At 32.8% G+C, this 22,360-nt stretch overlaps 1 protein-coding gene across 1 annotated transcript in view; it reads right to left on the bottom strand.

The window, feature by feature from the left end:
- Positions 1–17,064, bottom strand: part of LOC106110234 (inhibitory POU protein) — a 32,873-nt gene extending 15,809 nt beyond the window's left edge. Inside the window, exon 1 of the mRNA XM_013291976.1 lies at positions 16,960–17,064. Within this exon, the coding sequence (XP_013147430.1) occupies positions 16,960–17,064 (105 nt within the window). The remainder of the gene's footprint in view (positions 1–16,959) is intronic.
- Between the last annotated feature and the right edge of the window lie 5,296 nt (positions 17,065–22,360).

The following is a 22,360-nucleotide window of genomic DNA, read 5'->3' as shown; positions in this document are numbered from 1 at the left end:
TTTAGGACAGAGAAAATCTCTTTAAAATTTACAAGCATATTTTTTTTTAAAAGATGGATAATATTTTATAAAAATAAATTAAAACGCCAAGTCCTATGCCATTCTATAATTTGTAACTCAAGATCTAATTAAAGTAAATTGCTTCTTGGTCAAAAGTAAAACGATTAAATCTATTAGTAAATACTAGTACAACAAACTTAGTATAATTAGAGACGACCAAGTTGATTAAAATTTTACAGAGTACTTTAGGCGGCTGTCTTCATTATGCAATTATCTTGTACAATGTACACAAATGAATTAACGAACATTGTAACCGATACGGTAAACAGAGAATTGCATTTAGTTTTCACCGAACTCAACCGAGTTGTAGATTTCGAATTCATTGCTCAATTGAAAATCGTAGAAATTGCATTTAACTCGAGCGTCAGCCACAAAACATTCGAACGTGGTACCTCTTAACGGGATGGTTCACGAAAGAGTAGAAGCATAACGGCGCTGAAATTCGTATTGCGCACTACAAATTTCAGCGCAACTGGGCGGGCCTGATCAATATAGGGCGGGGCCACAGATTTGACGCTGCGTGCCGGTCTGCGCTCTACGCCAGTCTAATTGATTGACACAGACGGACTGACAGCCAGACGCACGCCGTTTTGGCGGCTTTTTATTGTGTCCTTTGAGGGGAGACAGAGGCATCCGGAATGAGCGTAATGGTTATTAATCTCAAGCAATTATTGGCTTTTGAAAAGCGAGTTTTTGTCAGACCCAATTATGTTATCTTTTTTATTGGTCAGTAATAATTAAGTGTAATAATTATTCTTAATGAAATTTGAGCAATAAATTGCAATACAATTTTTTGTCTGAATTTATTATGGATGTCTCAAAGATGTAATACAAGAAAAGTTTTTTTTATATATATATTAAATATAATCAGAAAGTACACATGATGATAAATTAAGTGAAAAGAACGGAAACAAAGTAAATATGTAACATGTAGTATTAAAAGATAAGGCTAAGCAGTCATAGGTAGATAAATATAAAAAATGTTAACAAAAATTTATTTTAACGCAAAAACATAATGAATAAAATGTAACCTGTTCTAATTTCTTAAACCGTAAGCAATAAGCAAGTCTTGAAATAATGATATATTAAATGACTTCTGCGAAATTGAATATCGACGTATTATGAAGTTTCCTTCACTACTTGGACTTCACTACTTTCTTTCTTCGTAAGAACTTTAACCTCATCGATCGTGAAAAGACAAAGTTCAGGAATATGTATGTCACAAGAAGTTACGACAGCAAGGAACTTAAACTTATTTTATTTGATTTAGTAGTAACTTTAATGTTTATCAAACTTAGGGCCTGTCCCACCAAATTGTAAATTGTCTGATAACAATCCAACGCGTAGATTTTGTTATCTTATCTGACAGTGACCTCATTTTTAAGCTATCAGAGCCTTAACAGCCAGTGGTGGGACAGGCTCATAAAAACGAAAATCTATACTAATATTATAAAGAGTATTGTTGAATCATTACCGTCTTCTCCCTGTCCTTATTCTACTCCCGTAGAGTCGGCGCACTGTCTAATTTTTCCCTAATCTATCTCCCGTCATCTCAGTCAATGATTTGTATTCTTGTATTTAACGAATGAACTCAAAAACTACTAAACCGTGATCAAATACTATTTGGCTTTTAAAAAACTATTCATACAAGCTATATTTAACCCTATTTTTTAAATTCTACGCTAACGAAGTCGCTAATAAAAGCTAGTCTAACATGTATTTATAATTACATAGATGTCTGATGTCTATAGTAATGATGTCAAGAATTTTGCAATATTTGTGTGTTTCTTGTCTTCGTTAATAAAAAATCATGTATTTACTTCATAACAACACAGTACGAAACAAATGTCTTTGTTTACACTACTTCTGGTATCTAAAAAATAAAATAAAGCGGCGATCGTGCACTACACGTTAGGGTGTCAAAACTCATCGTTTTGCAAAATCATAACAGATGCACCGTTATAAAATAACACTCATAAAAACATTAGGGGTTGAAGTAATGACGCCGATAATTATCAAACTACCCGCAATACACTTGACATGTTTGTGAATGAGCGCCGGAAGTCGGGGTGAATCCGGCGCGGTCACGTGACCGCACCCCTCCGCCATCTTGTTTTAACTACACACTTCCGTTGCGGTGCACGTAAATGCAGCGGTCGTCAACGGTCGGCGAATTGTATTAAAGTTTTACGACAAGTGCTAGACTACTTTAGCGGTTTAACCAACTACCTGCCTCTTGTCATTTATTTTGGTAATTTCGTTTGCGCCGTAAATTTTTTTTCTTCATTACTTACCTACTATAATAAAATTTGTGACATTATTCATTTTTAAATATTTATATTAATAACTGTCACTAATAATTAAATATATAAATATTTTAATAATGTTTGTTATATACGATCATTATCGTAAGTAGGTATTTCTTCTAAGATTTTTTAAACCTAGTAATTTTAGAGGAACACAAAGAAGGTAATATTACTCATGTTCTATTTTTACTCGACCCTTGATCGAATTTGACTAGTTATAATTCAATACCCAAATTATTTTAATTTGAACTAAAAGTAGCTTTATGCACTTCTTCTACAAGTTAACTTTAACTGTGTTTACAATTGTCAAGGTACACAGTTTTCGCTAAACGTATTAATATATTGATACTAAATCTAAGAAGTATTAGGACTATATTATAAGTAAATAGACAAAGTCTAAATAAAGATTCGCGAGACAGAGCCTAATACTATCACTGTCAATGAACGGCATTGAACTGGATAAAACTGGATTTAGAAACCAAATCTTTGACCGAATCGATCCCCGACAGTTATGAAAAGGCCGCATTTGAGCAAGAAAAAAGAAAATCCACCTAAGCCTCTAACTGGGGAAAACCTCCGCACGCTTTTTCAAAGAAAATATTTTCTTAGATGCGAGTAAGTTTTGTTTGCACTCTACTAAAGGGCCGCGTGTGTAAAAAGAGTCTACACCCTTATTGCGTTGGAATAAAGTCGTATATCGTTTGCTTGTTTGTTGAACAACAGGAAAATAAGGTGTGTAAAAACTGGCATAGGGGACGACAGCGAGGCTCCTGTCACCGACTATCAATATCGGCTGTAAACTGACGTATGGGGTAGCAAAGGCCGCCTCAAATCGATAAATTGTGTTCACTTACTACTTAAGAAAGTTCCGACGACTTTATTGGCTTTATTGACATATTGTCGTTTGAAGTTTACCCGCTCTATATCGGATTTTTTTATAACAAAAATAATATGAGTGACATTGTTAGAAATAGAAACATTATAATAATACAATTGTTTAGAAGTTAACGTGGGTTCTGTTGCTTACTTTAACATGTTAAAATATTAAAAATTAACTACGTTTTTTTGTATTTAGTAAAAAACAGTGATATTATGCATTTAATTTTAAAGTTAATAATCAAAATTTTTTCATTTACACCAAATGTTTGCGACCTCTGTATTGTGTAGAGAAATCGCGTGCCAGGGACCGGAAACGTTACTGTCCCCAAATCATAGCCGAGTGGTGACCACTGCGCCACACGTGTTGCTAATTACTGCCACCGCTTGTTTATAATCATAACTCTCCACTATGACAATTAAATAAAGAGTATATTTCATTTCACCTCTATCAATTTTTCATGATACTATAAAAAAATACTAGCCAACAGTGGCTTTGCTGACAATGTAAAAATCCCTTAGTTATTAATAAACAAAAAAAAATATTTTTTACCCACCATACTGATTTAGTGGTACCAACATCGGTTTTCAAAAATACCGTTTTTAAATTACTTTATATATGAATATCCAGGTATATTTCAGTACAACGTAGTATAGCAGTAAAAAGTGTACTTTATATTCGCTGTACAATAATTGGAAAAGATTTTTTATAAGTATACAAATATTGCTGGAACCCTTTATTTTATTTTTAATGACATAAATAGAAAACTATCATTTGAGACTATACTTTATAGGTATTAAATTTGATTTATAAGTGCACTTATGATAAATTGACAAAGAAATATTAAAAGAAAATATAAATAATGGAGAATATATATTACCTATCAATTAAAAAATCTATGTAATAAGGCCCGGTGGGGTGGCGTGAGAATTTGCACACGCTTTGGGGGTGTAAACCATAGTCTATGACAAGCTGAAGTAACTGCGCTGATTTTACACAATCTTGTAATCGATACGAATAAGGCCTTTAGTTGCTAATGGCAAATCTATTAAGGCTCTTTGTACACAATGAAATATAATTTTTCGACACTAGTTTTGTATACTATCGAAAGTATAGCTTATCGCGTGATCCGTACCGAATCGAATCAATGAACAGCATTGAAACGTCGTAGCGAATCGTCTATTCGTTCTACGAATTTACTAAGTGTCAACTGTATAGATTTACTCCGCCATCTTGGAAATCACAGCAACGTTTCTCTCAAATATCTTGTCAAACAGGTGACTCGCGACTGTTGATCACGATGAAAGAACAAAGAATGATCAACAAACTGTACAATAAATGATTTATTAACGTACTTAAGTAAATATAAATTGATAATTCCAATATGCGTCAATACTTTTAAATCCTAAATATAATCTGCCAGTAACAATAAAAACATTTGACAGACAGTTTAGAGCGCGAGGAAAAATAACTCGAATTTTCCGACAACAGCGGGCCGGCCCTGAGTGTCATCGTTTACGTTATTTGTTTGAAATCCTACACACATTTATAATTCAAGGATCATTGGCCTGATTGTTAAGGCTACGGTCTACCGATATTGTGGTCGTTGGTTCGATTCCTGCAAGTCGACTGTGGAACTAAGAAATGGTTAAGGAAAAAAATTAGAGTTATTCCGCTAATACTATGATGTGTACTGACAGATAAAAGACAAATTATCTATACCCTACATTCTAGTTTATAATATACCTAAGTTTATACAAACGGTTTTAACAGTCTAATTTACAGTGCTTTGTTCTCTTATAACACTTAATATAGCAATTGCAAAGGGTTTTAAGTATTATAATATTTTTATAATGGTATAAAGAATAAGTTTGATCCAAAGCATTTAAAGTTGTAGAGCATAAAGAAATCCAATCGCCCCTCGACCCCGCGCCAACGAGCTGTCAAGTTACGACTGTTCACCGCGGGCCTCTCGTAAAAATGATAACACGCATAAATTCACCCCTAAAATGTAGATATGATAATATGCATCCGATCAGCCTCGGCGTGATTCCAGCAACCGTTGAATTATTCCTTATCTCGCAACTGTATTTTATTTCCTTTATACATATTCTTCCGATACTTTAACAATATTCGTTGTAAACGAATTTTGTATAGCTTCATCTTGATTTTTGTAAGATTTAATTGTACAGTAAGATAATCTAATAATATTCAAGTAATCTTTTATATCTGCTTTTCATTGCCATTAACGAAATGCCGAACTCAAGCTACATCGAACCATTACCGCTTATCTTAAATTAAAATACGTTTATTTACTTTTTTCTCATGTTAAATATGAGCTGTTGCTTGCGACTTCGTCCACGCGAAATTAGAAAAATGTAAACAATGGCGATTTTACTCAGTGATAGTATAGCTCTTTAATGGTGAGAGATTTATTTTAAATCTGCCCATTAATTTTTTATTCATATATACATACAAAAATACAAATATTTTAAAACAATATCATTAAAATTCATAATCGAGATACTTGAATTCTGTAATTCTATTAATTATATTTAAACTCATTGTTATATTAAAACGTTATTAAAGTCGGTAAGAGAAGTGAACGCGGCGGGTTATTCATGGCGGAGTGCATATCTCTCCCGTGGGCACCAAGTTAATTTCAAGTTTACGAAGCGCCGCCGCCGTTCTCTCAGTTATTAAAATGCCAACGTCTTACAGCTTAACAGGTTTTGGTAACTCCGTTCCTAGAGAAAAGTTGTTACGTCGCCGTTAACATTACACAAGAAAAGCCATTGTACACGCGAATACAATACAATATAATGGAATATAACTGAATAATTTATTACATGTCAAAGACGTTAATTTGAAATACACTTTTAATTTTATTGAGTTAATTAAATAGAACTTTATAGTAAATTGTTAAACGCTTACAAGAAGTATTTTTTGTAATCCGCGGCAACGAATTTGTAGGCAAAGGTATCTTAGAAAGATAATATACTGTTGATTAAAATTAAGTAGGTACTAATCTATCTTATTCAGGGGAATCCCAAAGAAGTAGAAAAGTGTGAATTAAAACATGTACGATCAATCTTCATTCGATATAAAACAATTTAACATTTAGATAGTGAGATGTGCAGAATTCTAAACGGCTTCATTCCATATTCAGTGCAGTGTTGGATTTATATGTCAAGTTCAAACCAAAACCTATAAATAAACAATGCTTGTGCTTGTGTTCTAATTGAGGCTTGTCGCTGCTTCTGTATAAGAATACATAGAGATTTATCAATGTGAGTTTCCACGTCCGAAATAACTTTACAAAAATATGTTTTCACTCCATTAATGTCAATGAAGAAACATCTATACTATATAATATATATATTATAATAAAGCGTAAACACAAACTTCATTGTTGCCTAAGATGTCAGCAATTACAGCATATTTTTAAATAATTATATTTTTTATAAAAAGCCCTATACTTACGTCACGCTTTAGGCTATATATTTTCACGCCATTAAACTTAGGGGTAAATGTTTTGGATAAAAGCCCTAATGTGGGAAAGAGACCATAAGTTGCTGCCAACATCAAGGAAGAAAGATTGCCAAGGTTTATCATGTCATGTCACTTTGATATTTGCTATTGATAATTTGATAAATGTAAACAATGTAATGAAAATTTCATGCGGATGAAGCCACAGGGGAACAGCTAGTTTATTATAAAACAATACTAAATGTTCAGCTTTATTTTACCCTGTCTCTCCGACTGTCTGTAAAATCTGCAACGTAACTGGAATTTGTCTAAGGATATCGTTAATAAACTTAACATCAGATAATTTGCGCGTTCGTCTCAGCTATACTTATAATAATACTGGAGTGTCTGTTCATAATATCCACAGAAAATTTCTAGATTTCTGGTCGATATTTGCGTTGCTGATAACTAAAATCGCATTTAAAAATGTTTTGTCTGTCAGCAAGCCGCGTTTGTTCCGGATAACCACAGAAACGGCTGGGCCGATTTTGACGGGACTTTCACTGGAAGGTAGCTGACATGGATAGGCATATTATAGGCTTCTTGTTAAAATTCCGTGCTCCCAAAATGGCGTAGTGGGTGGTTCGATTTTTAATAGGACTTTGACTGAAAGATATGTAGCTGTTAGAAGGTAAATGACTGCGGGAATGGGATAGATGATTTACAAAAAAATTGCGCTAACGAAGTTTGCCTGCGATATCTCGTTATTTTACTCTAACATCTAATAAGAAAGAACGAAAAAAGGTTCTTTATCTGTCAAATTACAATTAAACATACCCCATTTAATACTTCAAGCGTAATCCGTCGAAGAATAATGAGATTGTGCTGAAGCAAAGGTTTTGGAATCGGTTTAATCCGTCACAAGTAGAAAAGCAGCTTAATTGAGTCCGTGGCGGTAGATGAAAGCCAATCGAGTAAGCTGTCGCAGTGGGAATCACTAATAAGAACGAACTAGTTCCTATCGCTAAACTATAAGCTAGCTAAATCTCCTGAGTTTGTTTAAGTTTCCAGAAATACTAAAAATCTAAATAATGAATGTGTAAAAGAGGATATTCGTAAGAAGAGGGTAAATCCTGGTATGATAGACATGTATAGAACAGCACTACATAATGTACCTCTCTAAGGACAAAGGTAGAGAAGCGAAAGATGTTTACCAGGACCAATAAATGAAAAGCCGTTTACTGATGTTGTCTTTATACTGTTAGTAACGTACTATTGTACTAACGTAATTGAGACATTGTAAAAAGGCCAGACATCAAATAAAATCTTGTTAATTTTTGTGGTATTTATTTAAAACGTATGTATATATGTACATACATATCGACAAGATAACTACACATTCAACAAATAAAATTAAAACTATAGCTTTGTAATTTCAAATATATATTTTAATTTATGGTTTAAAATAAATGAAACTATTATTACGAAATGTAATGTAATGAATAAATTCACCCGACAGTTCATTTATTGAAACTATTGAATTGCATTTAGGAGTATATCGTCGGTTACGATGGCATTATTTATTTACGATGATTTCGAATACTCGCTGACCTGTGTTGGCCTGTGATCTTAGATACGCATCGTTATCTAGGATTTGAACCAGACACAACAATAAGCCTGAAGATATTCCGCTACGAATTTATCGACAGGTATAATAATATAACTGGTTGCATATCTATAGTCTTCGCTAATAAAATAATGTAAAGACGCATTGAGTACCTGCTTCATTTAGGAAATCGGTCAAACAGTACGAATTTATCCGATTTCACTATATGAGCATGCAAAAGGCAAGACAACACAGCGTTTTACCCTACAAAGTGTTAGCAGAACCTGTACAACCCTGTAGTACATTTTAATCAAATTTCGTACCTAATACACTACATTCGTAATCAAACCCACATTCATACAATTTATACATTTTTAGGACTTCCGTAAAAGATTGTTAAAAATGTATTAAATAGACTATAAGCCGATTCACAAGCAAAGACTTTATATAGGAAAAAGTTGCAGAAGTGGAGTTTGCGGCCGACAAACTATTCGGTTAGCGGTACACACTCAATTATGACTTAACTGCACCACGAGTTAACTCGGAATGTGTCGCTAACTGCAAGTTAAATATTCAGTGCACCGCCGTATTGTGTCGCGTTTGAGCCGCACACCGGCAACGAAAATAAGCAAATGTGCTTCAATCGAGTTCCGTCGCTCACGTAACTTATTATATACTCAATGTCATCTTACTAATATTATAAGTTAGAAAGTTTGTATTTAGAAGATTTATTGCGTCCGGGTACATTATCAACAGAGATAGATTACAGTCTGTAAAAACATATAGGTAGTATTAATATATTTGTTTATTCTGATAAAATGTATGTTATCTGTTGAATAGATTTGTTTTTTTTTTTGTCATAACAGAATTAAGAAATAAAATAAACAACTTTAAAGTCGTTAACTACAGTTAGAAACTTCATAAAATACGAAATTAATGTCGTTACGATGTCCATTTGAAAAAGAATCAAGTCTACCTCGTACCACATTTAGTACGTATTGATTCGAGTCGTTTGTTTGCCTTAAACCTAAAAAAATCATTATTCTTTGTAATATTAGTATGGATTTAGAAATAATTAATCATAACGGAGTAGAAAATATAGAATTCTTTTAAAAACATAGAAGTGATATTTTATAAAAAGCAATATCTTAAATGTGTTACCTCGTGCTATGTTAAAGTTAATATGCTTTACATTTGATATTTTATATTCGTCTTCAAACTGACCGTCGCCTTCCAACTGTCATATGGAATTTTAAAGCATTCATAAGATAAAAGAATTGTACAAAAGCGAGTACCAGCTTCTACTAACGTAAACAAAGTTAACGGAAAGAAATATCTGATGTCAGGATAATATTATCAACGTAACATACTTTAAAATATGCTTTATGTCCGAAAATATTTTTGTTACTTTGTTATTCACTTGTTTATGACTAGATTCAGCTTGTGACATCATCCGCGCTAATATGAAAAAAAAAACAACTGATCTTTTAAAGAGAAAATATTTGTACTTTTGTTTTTTTTATGGATTGAAATAACTCAAATATTATTGGGATGATTTATAAGTTTGTTTCACCAATAAAAAGGTACTTTATCTATGAGTAAAATGAGCTATATTTTTTAATTTCACGTTAATAAAGTCGGGAGCACAAGCTAGTTATAAATATAACCTATATTATTCAGTGATGATGTAACTTCAGTTATGATGAAAGAATTTATATACGAATCAAAATTGTAAAAACTTTAAACTCAATTTAGTTTTTAACTATTTTATTTAATGCACCATTTGAGTCAAATCTTCTAATCAAAATAATGTTTACTCCCTAAATGTATTGATCTATCTATATAACTTAGTTTGGATGATAGTGAAATATAAAAAAAAATATTTTGTTTTTAAAATTTATCGGATTCTTTATTACTTTAAAACGAATGGAAGTTTTTAAATACAAAATATAACTATAGTTTTTCGTGGAGTAATAACTGAGAAAATCCGTATTGTACAGCGCTTCGATGTGAAAACATTGGCCGCTCTTTAATCGGGGATAAAATCACTGGAACTCAATTTTATTGACTTCATTTTTCAATTGTCATTTTATATTTTTAAAGTAGAGATTTATTTGCGTGATTTTGATCTTATAATTCCACCTTTTGTCGAAGTTTAATGTGCGATATATTGAAAGTTGTAAACTTTTAAATGGTAAACAATTGGTAAATAAGTGTATTACAAATTTCCGAATTTGTAATACACTTATTTACAAATTCGGAAATAAAATTTACGGTTACAATTTTTGGCTTCTGAAATACAGATTCACCTTGTTAAGGAGACAGGGCTCTAATAAAATGTTAAATGAACGCGCAATAAACCCTATTTCTATTCATTAAAATAATAATTTGGAAATCGTAACTTAAAAAAATACAGTTTTGTAATTGACATTCATATTAACCACTCTTTAACTTTATTGCATAATTTATAAAGATTTACCTTTACCGAGATTTTATTTTTTAAAAGTCTTAGTGAATTTAGAATGAAAAATCATGAGAGTGCATTCTGTAATCCTCTCTCCGGAGACGACGACGATTCTCGGCAATAAAACATAAATAAAATACATGTCTGGTTATTGTCAAGCTCCTGAAATTTATTTCGTTTTACAAATATGTACCTTTTTACATTTTTTTTATTAATAACTTCGATTTCGTATTAGTCCTATATTTAAAAAAAATATGAACTTCGCAAACAGTAAGTATTTACGAAGAAGACAAAAGTTCAAAAAATCGTTTATCAATTACAATTATATGATTAACTATAGATAATTAAACTACGTAAGTACGTTGAAAACCAAAGGTTTATTATGTTGCAACTTCAGTAGAGTAGAGTACCTAGTAATATTTTTTTTAATATCATACATGTTTCTAATAAAAACTCTTGTTAAATTTTTAAATGTTGATATTTTTTATTTATAAGTAGTAAGTGTTTATTCATATTTATAACGTAAGTATTTCAGTACAACTTTAATTCTTTTACAACAATTTTATGTTTAATTAATAGTTGTAAATCATTATTAAATATTTTACGACTTTATAGAACATTAGAGAAACGAAAAAAATCAAGCATGCAAAAATATTTCAATCACACAGCAAACGTTTTAATATTTCTACGCCGGCATTTCATTCGGAAACTGGCAGGCCGTCCCTTTCTTGTTTACATATTATCAAAGGTTTCAATAGATGCATTTTCCTTTTTATTATTATTATCATTCTTCCTTTTATGAAGGCAGAGGTTACTATATAAGTCGAATAACAATCGTCGGTGGCCGCTCACCCGCTCACCCTTGCGGCGTGTTTTGTTTGCAGTCGGCCATGGGAGGTCTCGCCGTCCTTGCTTTTCGCAAGATATACCGTATAAGGCTCTCTCGCCACGCAGAGCTTCGCGCCTCCATGAATAAAATAAGATAGCACCGGCTGACTCTACCTGTCTCTCTCCCCACTAGCAATTACAAAACGCGCCAAAACGAGAAGGTCGTACTGAGAAATGCAATAAAACTGAGCGCCTACACAGGAGATTTGTTGCTATATAGAAGGTTATAGTTCGGTTGGCGAGTTAGGTAGATATGTTGTTTTATTTGCTTAGCGGACGATTCGCACGTGTTAATTTCTCTTTAATTCTGGATAATTACATTGCTTATTTCATTTATGTTGAAAAAATAAGAGGGTTATGGTTGGATTTTCGCATTTCATTTTTTTATAATTTCAGGCCAAAAATGTTGTTTTTAAATTAGATAAATTACTTTAGAGCGAGTTTTGTTAACTTTTTACAACAGTTACAAATACAAAGTAAAAATATTAATAGTCAATGTTTTGTTAAAATAATAGATAATAATTTTGGCTATCCTATTAAAAATGGATACAAAAAGAAACAGTACACTAAAAAGTAACGAAATAATTCCTTGAAAATAGTAAACCTACCTTATTGTAACTGTTATGTCTATATTGTACAATTATTATTACTTTGATGTCGGTGTCAGCCTAAGTATGCAGTGATATTTATACGTAAGGCTTTCTACATTTGTACGATAACAATTGACAATTGAAAGTATAGTAACGTTTAAGTAATGAATCTACATTGACTGACACCGACTTCAAAATAATAATAATTGTACAATATAGACATAACAGTTACAATAAGGTAGGTTTACTATTTTCAAGGAATTATTTCGTTACTTTTTAGTGTACTGTTTTTTTTGAGAATATTTTGTTTTTAGTCTATTTTGTTTGGAAGTCGGTTTTGTTTTTTTTATTAAAAAGTTTATTTATTTCTCGATTTTTAGTGAATCTAAACATCGCAGTACGATAATCCCTAGCTTTCAAAGTATGAGTTGTCTAAGAAATTAAGTAAAGAACTAATACATCGTTGCGACCATTCACTCATAATTCTGTCGAGCCGCGCGCCGCTGTTGCACGTGAGTTTTAATATTTTGAAAACTCCTAAAATCTTGGTCAGAATTACATACTGCAAAAGGCAATTATGATCTACATTTAATACTCTATCGTGAAAACATATTTATTTGGATAAGGATACATACCAAATAAGAATAAAAGCGTTTTAAATGAAGTCGATTGCGTTTATTTGACTATTTGCGCGAAACAAACGGTTATTGTGCGACAACCTTAAGAGATAGATATATGCTATCGCGGACTTTTATTTGTCTAATTAAATGAGCTACAATTCTTTCATAAATCATTTTTATGTAGGTCTTATATTTTAGGCTACGTAAGCCAAGAAAGAAAACTTTGTTACAAGTTGGTATTTTTTTCTGCGACTCGTAATTTGCTTTTTATGATATCTCCTAAACTATTGATCGTAACTATATAGTTCCAATGGCATTTATAATCTACTTTAAATTCTCTTGATGATGGACACATTTATTTGGATAAGGATTCATACCAAACACGAGTAAAAGCTTTGAAAGTGGGGTATAGATTTCGAGCGATATTTTAATGAAAAAAGTGGTTATTGTGCGACAACCTTAATAGATAGATATATGCTATTACGGACTTTTATTTAGCACATTTAAAGGGCTACAATTCTTCCACAAATCATTTTTATGTAAGTCTTATAGTTTAGGCTACGTAAGCAAAGAAAGCAAAAATTTCCCTAAATTTCGTCGCGCGTTTGAGCCAAACTATTAGCTTACGTCGTAGTCTTTGACTCCAAAAATAAATAAAAAAATGGGACCCACCTGCAAGCATTACCTTTCGGATAAATAAAGAATTATCAAAATCGGTCCACTAGCGGCGGAGTTATGCCGTAACACACATAAAAAAAAACACACAGACGTATCGAGTACCTCCTTCTTTTGGGAAGTCGGTCAAAAATATGCGTGTATACAGAATCATACTAATATTATAGATGCGAAAGTTTTGTGGATGGATGGATGTTTGCTGCGATGTATCTCGATGAAATTTCACAAAGTTGTTTTACATACTCCGGAAGGAGTTTAATCTTCGTTCTATTTTTCTATAAAAAGGCTAAAGTTGGGAAATACTATTTTGAAAAAAAACGTACTACACGTTCCAAACTAAAACTCTGTTCCTTATTAATAGCTATCCGTTACTAATACACAGTATTAATTTGTTAAGTATTTTTGTAACTTTTATTTGCTCGTATTTTCAATGTACTGAGGAAACTCGCATTGTACCTTTGAAATTCCATACTGTTTGACATATAAGTTATTTAATTGGTATTGTTAAGATTGCAAAACCTATACAACTTTAACAAATGAAATAGATCAGTTGGACTTTGAAGCAAATAAGCTTGTGAATAAATCAAAGTAAAGGTAGCACCATAATGGTAGCGGGCGCTGAATAAATCGTAGATACAAACAGGGCAGTTCCGTTTAAGTGAACGCTAATGCATACTTTCAATCGATACAGCACGGGTTGTATCCGGTGGGACGTTATCACATGTTCCACTATACCTGCAGCCTAAATATCTGTATTTAGAACCAATTATTCATTTAAATATTAACGACACCGCGCCATTTGTAACTTTAACCTATTATTTGCAACGATAAACTTTACTACGAATATCTTCTTTCTACAATTAAAATATAATTACATTTGTTCAGTTGTTTTCCGTGTAACAGAAATACTTGATGTTATTTCACTTCTGTACAGTTTTAAATTTTTCAACTTTCCATTTTATTTTTAACGTTGCTAAATCAATAACCAGGTTATTGATTTATTCTGTATTCTTTTAGATAATTAACCCAAGTATTTTATGTCAGTAATGAATTATTTCCTCCAATTAGATTAATCGTAAAATGTAGCAAACACATTACCTGTAAGTTGAACTATCAATGGAACAGTACAAAACTTCAGTTAAAATTGTCAGTTAGAACTGAGCACCATTAACGTGTTTAAGGTACGGCTGGTTGAATTTAAGATATAACAAAAGCATTTAGAATAAACCTATTATAATAAAAAAAATATGTGAAATCGTCAAGTTTAGAACCTATTACGTCATAAGAGCCTTTAGCAAGTTGAGTATAAAATGACAACGATTTTATGCGACAGTAATTTTCCCGTATTAAATATAAGTAATGGTTTAAGTTATATTGTATGAAAGGAATAATCAAAACGAACATAGAGAAACGACAAATGAAGAATCTAACCATTAGGAGAAGTATTTTGCATAATTATACGCGTATTTAGTATATTCAAGGCCGATTGCTGAGGAAGAAAGCTTTAACACGTCGAATCGTCATTGCCGTTTACAATCAGCCAGACGTCTAAATGTTAGCGGAATTTGGTGATAAAGTGTAGCCTTATCATTTAAAACGCTGTAACCTGTTTAAACGTTCTTTTAATATTCGACTACCAAAATTAAGGATTTTTAGATTCAATTTGACGTCTATTCATAATTATGCGGTGACAATTTCTCTATATAAAAGGTATTGTATAACCGTAAGTTCCAATGGCAAAACAACGGTACAAATATCGCTTGATATCCCAGTTTTCTCTATACTTCACTTTAGGATTGGCGAGTCTAATATTAAACGAGTGATTTTTAAACTAGCCGTGACCATGGCCTATGTCAGCTCACGAATTCGGAAATAGTTCAGCGGGTAAAATCAGAGACGGGTCTTGATCATATTAAAAATATCTTAATATTTTGTTACGGTATAGATATTTGGACAGAGCAAATAAGCTCCGCACCGCGCTCGACATCACTATGCATAATGCCTACCGCATAACTGAGAACCGCATAGAGTGAACACCCTTACGAGAGATGGACAAGAAGAGAGACTACGACCAATAAGAATAAAGCAAATACATAAAGTAAGAGATTTCATTTATTGTTAATCTTCTAGTACAATTACCCTAACTTGACTAAACCCTAAATTAGTTTAAAATAATGTTTTTGAAGTTTTTTATGTCGAATATACTATACTTAAATTATGTTGCAAAATTTATGCTGAAACAAAATAAAAATAATTAATTAAAACATGTTCGGAGAAACCTGAAAGAAGTTCATCAAATTAAAAATGGATGCATAGTTTTTAGAATTTTCAAAAACACAAGATTCATTTCGAAAACCGAATTGGAAAATGTAAAAATGATTTTTGAAAACTATTCTTCATATTTATGTTTTTTTTTGCAAATTATTCCAATTTCAGTTATTTTTTTACTATAAACGTTATGCTTTTATTTCGTTGTTTTACAAAAATTATTGACACTGACCCTTTGTAAAACATGTTTGAATTTGCTTAAATATTTATAAAATACTTTTAACCTTTATAAATTTTATAAAATGTAGTACAACTTTTTATTATTATAAATAAATGGACATATAATAAAAGAATATTGTTTGTGATTTCATTCAATGAGTCATTTTTATAAAATAAAGACATTATTTTCATAGCACGAGTGCTACGCTGCTACGCCGTAGCCGTCGGCGTAACGCATTTGAGCGCTGTACTTTACGTTTCACTTTAAGCTTAGGTATAAAACAATCCGAATGCTTTTATATTGTTTTACGGTACCTGATAATTTTCTATATAGAAAAACCAAATTTAAAATAAAATAAAACAAAACAGTTATTGTTATAACAAATAACAATAATTGTTATTTGCTGTTTTTTAAATTTGTAATTAAATTAAATGTTTACATTTTAAATACAAATCCCCTAAAATAAGTTCTATCTCAGTAGAGCGAGGTTACCGACGGGATTGTTACAGACTTAGACGTCGCCGTAAATAGACTCAATTTAATACCAAATTTTCAGTGATGACAGTTTTATTTTAAGATTTGCTTTAAGTCTTTATACTTGGAAAGAGGAAAGATAGTTATTACTTATACTCTTGTGAATCTAAAAACTTTGCATCACAAAATACTTCATTCGCCGAAAAACAACACCCCCCCATGGAGCTCCATGTCACTCGCAAAGCTTTTGCCAGCGAAAAACAAATATAAATCGCAGAGCAATCAAATAAAAAGATACAAAAAAATGTCCTTCACGTTCCTGAAAAGTAAAAGTTATTAATAACCTATAGCCTGTAAACAAACTTTTGTTTTGATCACGTTGTACCTGGTGAGAGATTGTGTGCATGATGGAGATGAGTATTATGTTATTGAATGGTACTCACGGATGGATTGGGGACGCAGCGCCGGGGGTCGCTGGTGCGGTACGTGGGGCTGTACCGGCCCGGGAAGCAACCCGGCGGCGCCATCAGGCCACCACCGGACTTCATCTTGTCCGGCGAGTACATCGCACATGACCCCCAAGGGTCGTCCTCCAACTTCAACACCTTGGAGGGTGAGTGATACTGGCGGTCGAAAATCTTGGCGACTTTATCGTACTTTGGGGTTGAAAAGGCGACGCGTCGCCGCGACCGCTACGTGCGCCGGGTGATGACCGACTGAGCCGGGAGGCTTGTGACGTCACCGGCCACGCCCTCGCCCCTCCAGAAAGCCCTCCTCCGACGACCCCGCACCCCTCACACGCATGTTTACGTCGCCGCCGGCGGCTTCACGATTAAGTGAATTATTTAATTGGTCCATTCACTTCTCGTGTCTGTTACCTTTTCACGCTTCTAACTCCGAAAGCCTGATGGATGAGACGTGACGCGATCGGCACAATCCCTAATTATGCCCTAATCGATAGTGAAAGGAAACAAACAAGTTTTAGCGTATGTTAGTACCGGTGGCGGTAGGTAAAGTCACCTGTCACACTTCTGCCTTTGTCGGTCTCGCGTACATAGAATTCCCGTAATTATATTAATCTTACTGACACCAACTACCTGCCGACAATACATAACTAAACTGATATACAAAATTACTAAGTTCTATGCTAACACAGTTATTGTGAAATTATTTAGTTGATATCTATTTATAGTTATTATAAAATATCAAATTATAAAAAAAGTAGAAAAGCAAATTATTGACTGATTGTGGTGCATGTACGATATACTTTTATATCTAAAAAATCGGCCCAGTAGTTTTTGCTTGAATCAAATACATACAAAAATACAAATCTTTCCTCTGTATAATGTTAGTTAATAATTATAATTATAATTAATAAACAGTTATCTACGTGTACATGTATAAATTATACGAGTATATCTAAACAAGTTCGCAAGTAACTTAGTTGGCAGACAGAGTATTTGTCGTTACCGCATGACGCTCTATGCACACTTCATGCATCTACGAGCAAAATGTAAGCCGGTTAAGTTTATTTACCGAAGCGCTATATATTGTTATAATTTTGTCATCCAATAAATTACTAAGATAATATAGAAATCTCACTAATGTGACTACTACTAATAGTTGTAGTGGAAACCTATAAAAACGTAAAGTTTCTATATTATCTCACTAAAGTAATAAATAAATAAGTTTTTCCTACTTCATTGTTTCCTTTTTAGTACATTTACAATTATTAGTTGTTTGTGATACAAATGTAGGCACCTGCAATGCACCGCGCTCCTACGCCCATGGGGAGGGTAGAGTAATGATACGTGATATGTATATGCAAAATTAGCAGAGATCATAACCCTGCAAAAGGACGGATACATGTCAAAACAAGAGCAACCCTTCTCGTAATTATCCGGGCTCGGCCGGCAGATGGCGGGAGTTTAATTTTTCGATTTTGGCCGGCCGTACATTATGCATGACGCTTTTATCGCTCGCTGTGGTTCCTTCGGGAGTATACCGCGAATGAATTAAGGCAGACGCTTAAGCGGATTTCATTTTTTATACTTAAAATGTGTTACTATTGAAGCCAAAAATACTTTAAATTGAGCACTCGTTAAAACAAATGACGGATGCTGGAGTGAGGGAACAAGTAGTTACAGGAGAATAATTGCTTATGCCACAACTTAGTTCAAACTTAAAACTAAACTTTAATGTTAACTGGTACACCTCTATTATAAATAAGGAAACTTCTATTAACCTCGGCGAACTATATTACTATATATACATAAAGATATATAAACCGTTTGTTATTTTAAAAAAATCTATGTGACAACTCTCATAAAGAGTTCGCTGTAAGCTCACATCAAGCACCATCAAAACACAATGTACCCTTTTTAGGGTCTTGTAGATAGACGCGGAACCACGGATGGGCGCAGACAACGTTTCCCAATAGCGAAAAGCAATGCACCATAAGGTACTCAGTTCGTCACAATAATGCGATTCGTTTAATAAACATAAACACAGAGTGTATTAGCTATTTTTTTTATCTGTCTTATTTCAGAGTCGGAGCATGCAAAATTTCTTATACATCCTCGTACATTTGTGCAATTGTTATTTTGAATCAACTAAAAAATACTAAAATAAAATGTACATATTGGTTTATTTGTTTATTTTATAAAAGAAGGGGCAAACAAGTGTCGTAGACGACGCTCGTGGACATCCGCAACACCAGAGGCTTTACAGATGCGTTGTCGGCCGGCTGTTTTACAAGTTGTCGGTGTAATTGTTTCTGTCCAAGTACGATATGGGAACCTTCAAGGGTACTTACTAAACTAGCGCGTACCATCTTTTTACCAATTCGCCCGTGTCGGTATTAGTGCTGGGCGCGCTGCCCTGGTCGCTAGGCAGAAAGGGACACAAAAAGTTTGTGAATTACACAAAAAAGGTACACTCTAGAAACCTCGTCTAGGGCGCCAGCAGTTAAAGCCGATAGTGCCTGACCATCTAACAGCGAGTGGGATTCTGGTCAAGCGCCAGTTTTTTCTAAATCAAAAAAGTAATTGGAAAAATGTTATTGAAGTTTAGTTCGAGATCATTACGATCAAACAAGAAAGAACATCATTAGTTGGCGTGTACGTGGATAATTTGTTTTTAATCGTTTGACATTGAACTAGTTTTGGAATATATAGTAAAACTTTTTTTCGTTTACTTAATGGCGTTAATGTATTTATTATTTTATTTTAAATTCAACATTTAGATGGTTAACTATCGCATCATTTAATTTTTTTTTCACCTTTTTAATTGTTTTTTTTTTTTTAAAAAAACAATTTTTATGTATTACTTAAACAGTAAGCAGATAATGTTTCACATGTATAAAACGAAATGAGACAATAGTAGGCTACGTTACATAGAACGGGGGTACCAGCTTCCGGCGGATGTGGCCGCCCCCCACTCCACAGATCCGCCGGAAGCATACGAGCCCTTCCGACGAAAATCGACGTAACGATTGCAAATAAATTGTCTTAAATCCTTTTATACTCTGGGATAAAGCTTTGGTTTACTGTTCTTTTTTAAACAAATTGTTAATAAACATTAATCGACCAATAAAGTTTTCTGGAAGCTTTAACTCACACAATTCTCGTATACATACATGAGATTTATAATAAATTTTGTCACCTAAAATTTTTCAATCATTTTCGCCCGTTGGAAACTTGAATTTATGCTCGTCATATTTAGAACGATGTGAGCGTCTGTTTTATAATAGCTTATTAGTAATTGATATTATCCATCCAAAAATGTATAGGAAAGTATGAAAAATGTAGGTGACCAAAAGATCACAAAAATCTAGTCTAGTCTAGGGTTTTGAAGTTTTGTTCTAGATATTGTATTTAGCATATGATAATTTTCTATTTATAAGCATGTTTGTGTCTGCGGACGGTACTCCCAGGGATGGAGGTAAAACCTTTGCTCGTGAAAATGAAGAAATATGTTATTCGCGTTCCCTCAATTAAAACCATAATCAACGTTGTATTAAAAGCGAGCGCTAAACTCAATTATTATTGCCTTTTATTGTTATTTTCGCTTTATTTACTGGTTTTGTAAATTAAAGTATTAAAATAGACTCCTCATTTTAAAATGTAAATATAAATTTATGTTACCTCTTTTTTTTAATTACTGTATGTCATATTTGTTTTCGTTTTTGTTATTTTAATCTTTTATTTTATTTTTAATATTTAATTACAATAATCCTGCTATGTACTCTATGTAATTGTTTGTCTGAACGTTAAAGTGAGCATGTCTCAATTTGTATGATTAGAGGTCACGTGCCGTCGCAGAACTATCGAGGGCTCGAATTATTTTAGTATACTTTCGGGACTCTTGTAACCTATTTATTCACTTAAATTTCTGTTACAGTAATACAATAAAATATGTCGTCCGTGTTGCAATAAGAAACTCGTCTGTCTAATTAAAAAAATAACATTAAAGAAAACTTTAAAAAAAGAATGAACGAAATAAAATGTTATTAGAATCGTAAGGGTTTTATTCTAATACTAGCTGTTCCTGTGCGGGTTTATTCGCATGAAATTATGAACATTTTATTAATATATTGATAGCAAATGTCAAAATGACATGACATGGCAATCCTTGGCAATTTTGCTTCCTTGATGTTGGCATCAACTGATGGTCTCTTTCTCACATTAAGGTTTTTATCCAAAATATTTACCCCCCTATTTTAATTTATGGAAAATATATAGCCTAAAGCGTGACGTAAGTGTAGGGCTTTTTATTATTATAATAGTATAAATAGAGGTTTTAAAGAATTAAATAATATCAAACATATTTCTTCCGGTTATAAATATATCTACACGCGATATATGTATTAAATAAAATGGTCAAATAGTCAGCATTATACAATAGAAGCATAGTATGTTTTTTCTTTATTACTTAACTTTGTCTAATAACAATTAATACATAGCATTATAGTTAAGGCATGACACGGGGTTGCATTGAGAGCGGATGAAACTGGAGGAGAGATAAAAGTCATGTGGTCTCGAGGGAGAAAGAGAACTCGCCACGTGGCGGGCCTATGGCGAATAGATTAGTTTATCTATCGCAAATAGATTAAATTTCTACATTAGACTTACGAGATAAGTCCACTGTGTGACCCTACATTTATAATGGTAACATTTAATTGCCTTTAGGAAAAATTGCATGTTACACATTTTTTATGACAACTTATTCTTATTGTGATCATCAAATCTTGTTATTTCTATTATAAATGTGGAAGTTAAGATTTTAGATTTTATCCAAAATATTTACCCCCTAAGTTTAATGGCGTTAAAATATATAGCCTAAAGCGTGACGCAAGTGTAGGGCTTTTTATTACAATGAGAATTATTCAAAAACATCCTGTTATTGCTGACATCTTAGGCAACAAATAAGTGTGTGTTTACGCTTTATTATGATAGTATAGATTAGTATTTATTTATTCTGTGTAAAACTTAATTGTAACATCCAAACGCAAATCTTAATTAATACATTAAATTGAATCGCATATAAAAATAATTTTAGATACATTTAACGTTCGAAATTCCGGTGACAAATAAAGTTAGTATCAACAACCCCGCTGCAATCGTCAACGATTAGCGACCTAACATCAAATTGTCATGTAAACTTTAACTGATGGGTTACAATCCAGAGGCACGTGTTGGCCACGCGACGAAATTTGGGGCTTTTACCCTAACCAATGCATGAAGACCTCCATCTTTTATCGATTCGTGTTAGACGACTACTGAATTAGAAATAAATGTTAGCAGTTGCATGTCATTTGTCACTGGTCAAAATTGAAAGGTAAGA

The sequence above is a fragment of the Papilio polytes genome, unplaced genomic scaffold (genome assembly GCF_000836215.1).
Source record: "Papilio polytes unplaced genomic scaffold, Ppol_1.0 DF820711.1, whole genome shotgun sequence".
NCBI classification, from domain to species: Eukaryota; Metazoa; Arthropoda; class Insecta; order Lepidoptera; family Papilionidae; genus Papilio; species Papilio polytes.
The sequence above is the reverse complement of the archived record's forward strand: the minus strand, read 5'-3'. Positions and strand labels throughout refer to the sequence as shown.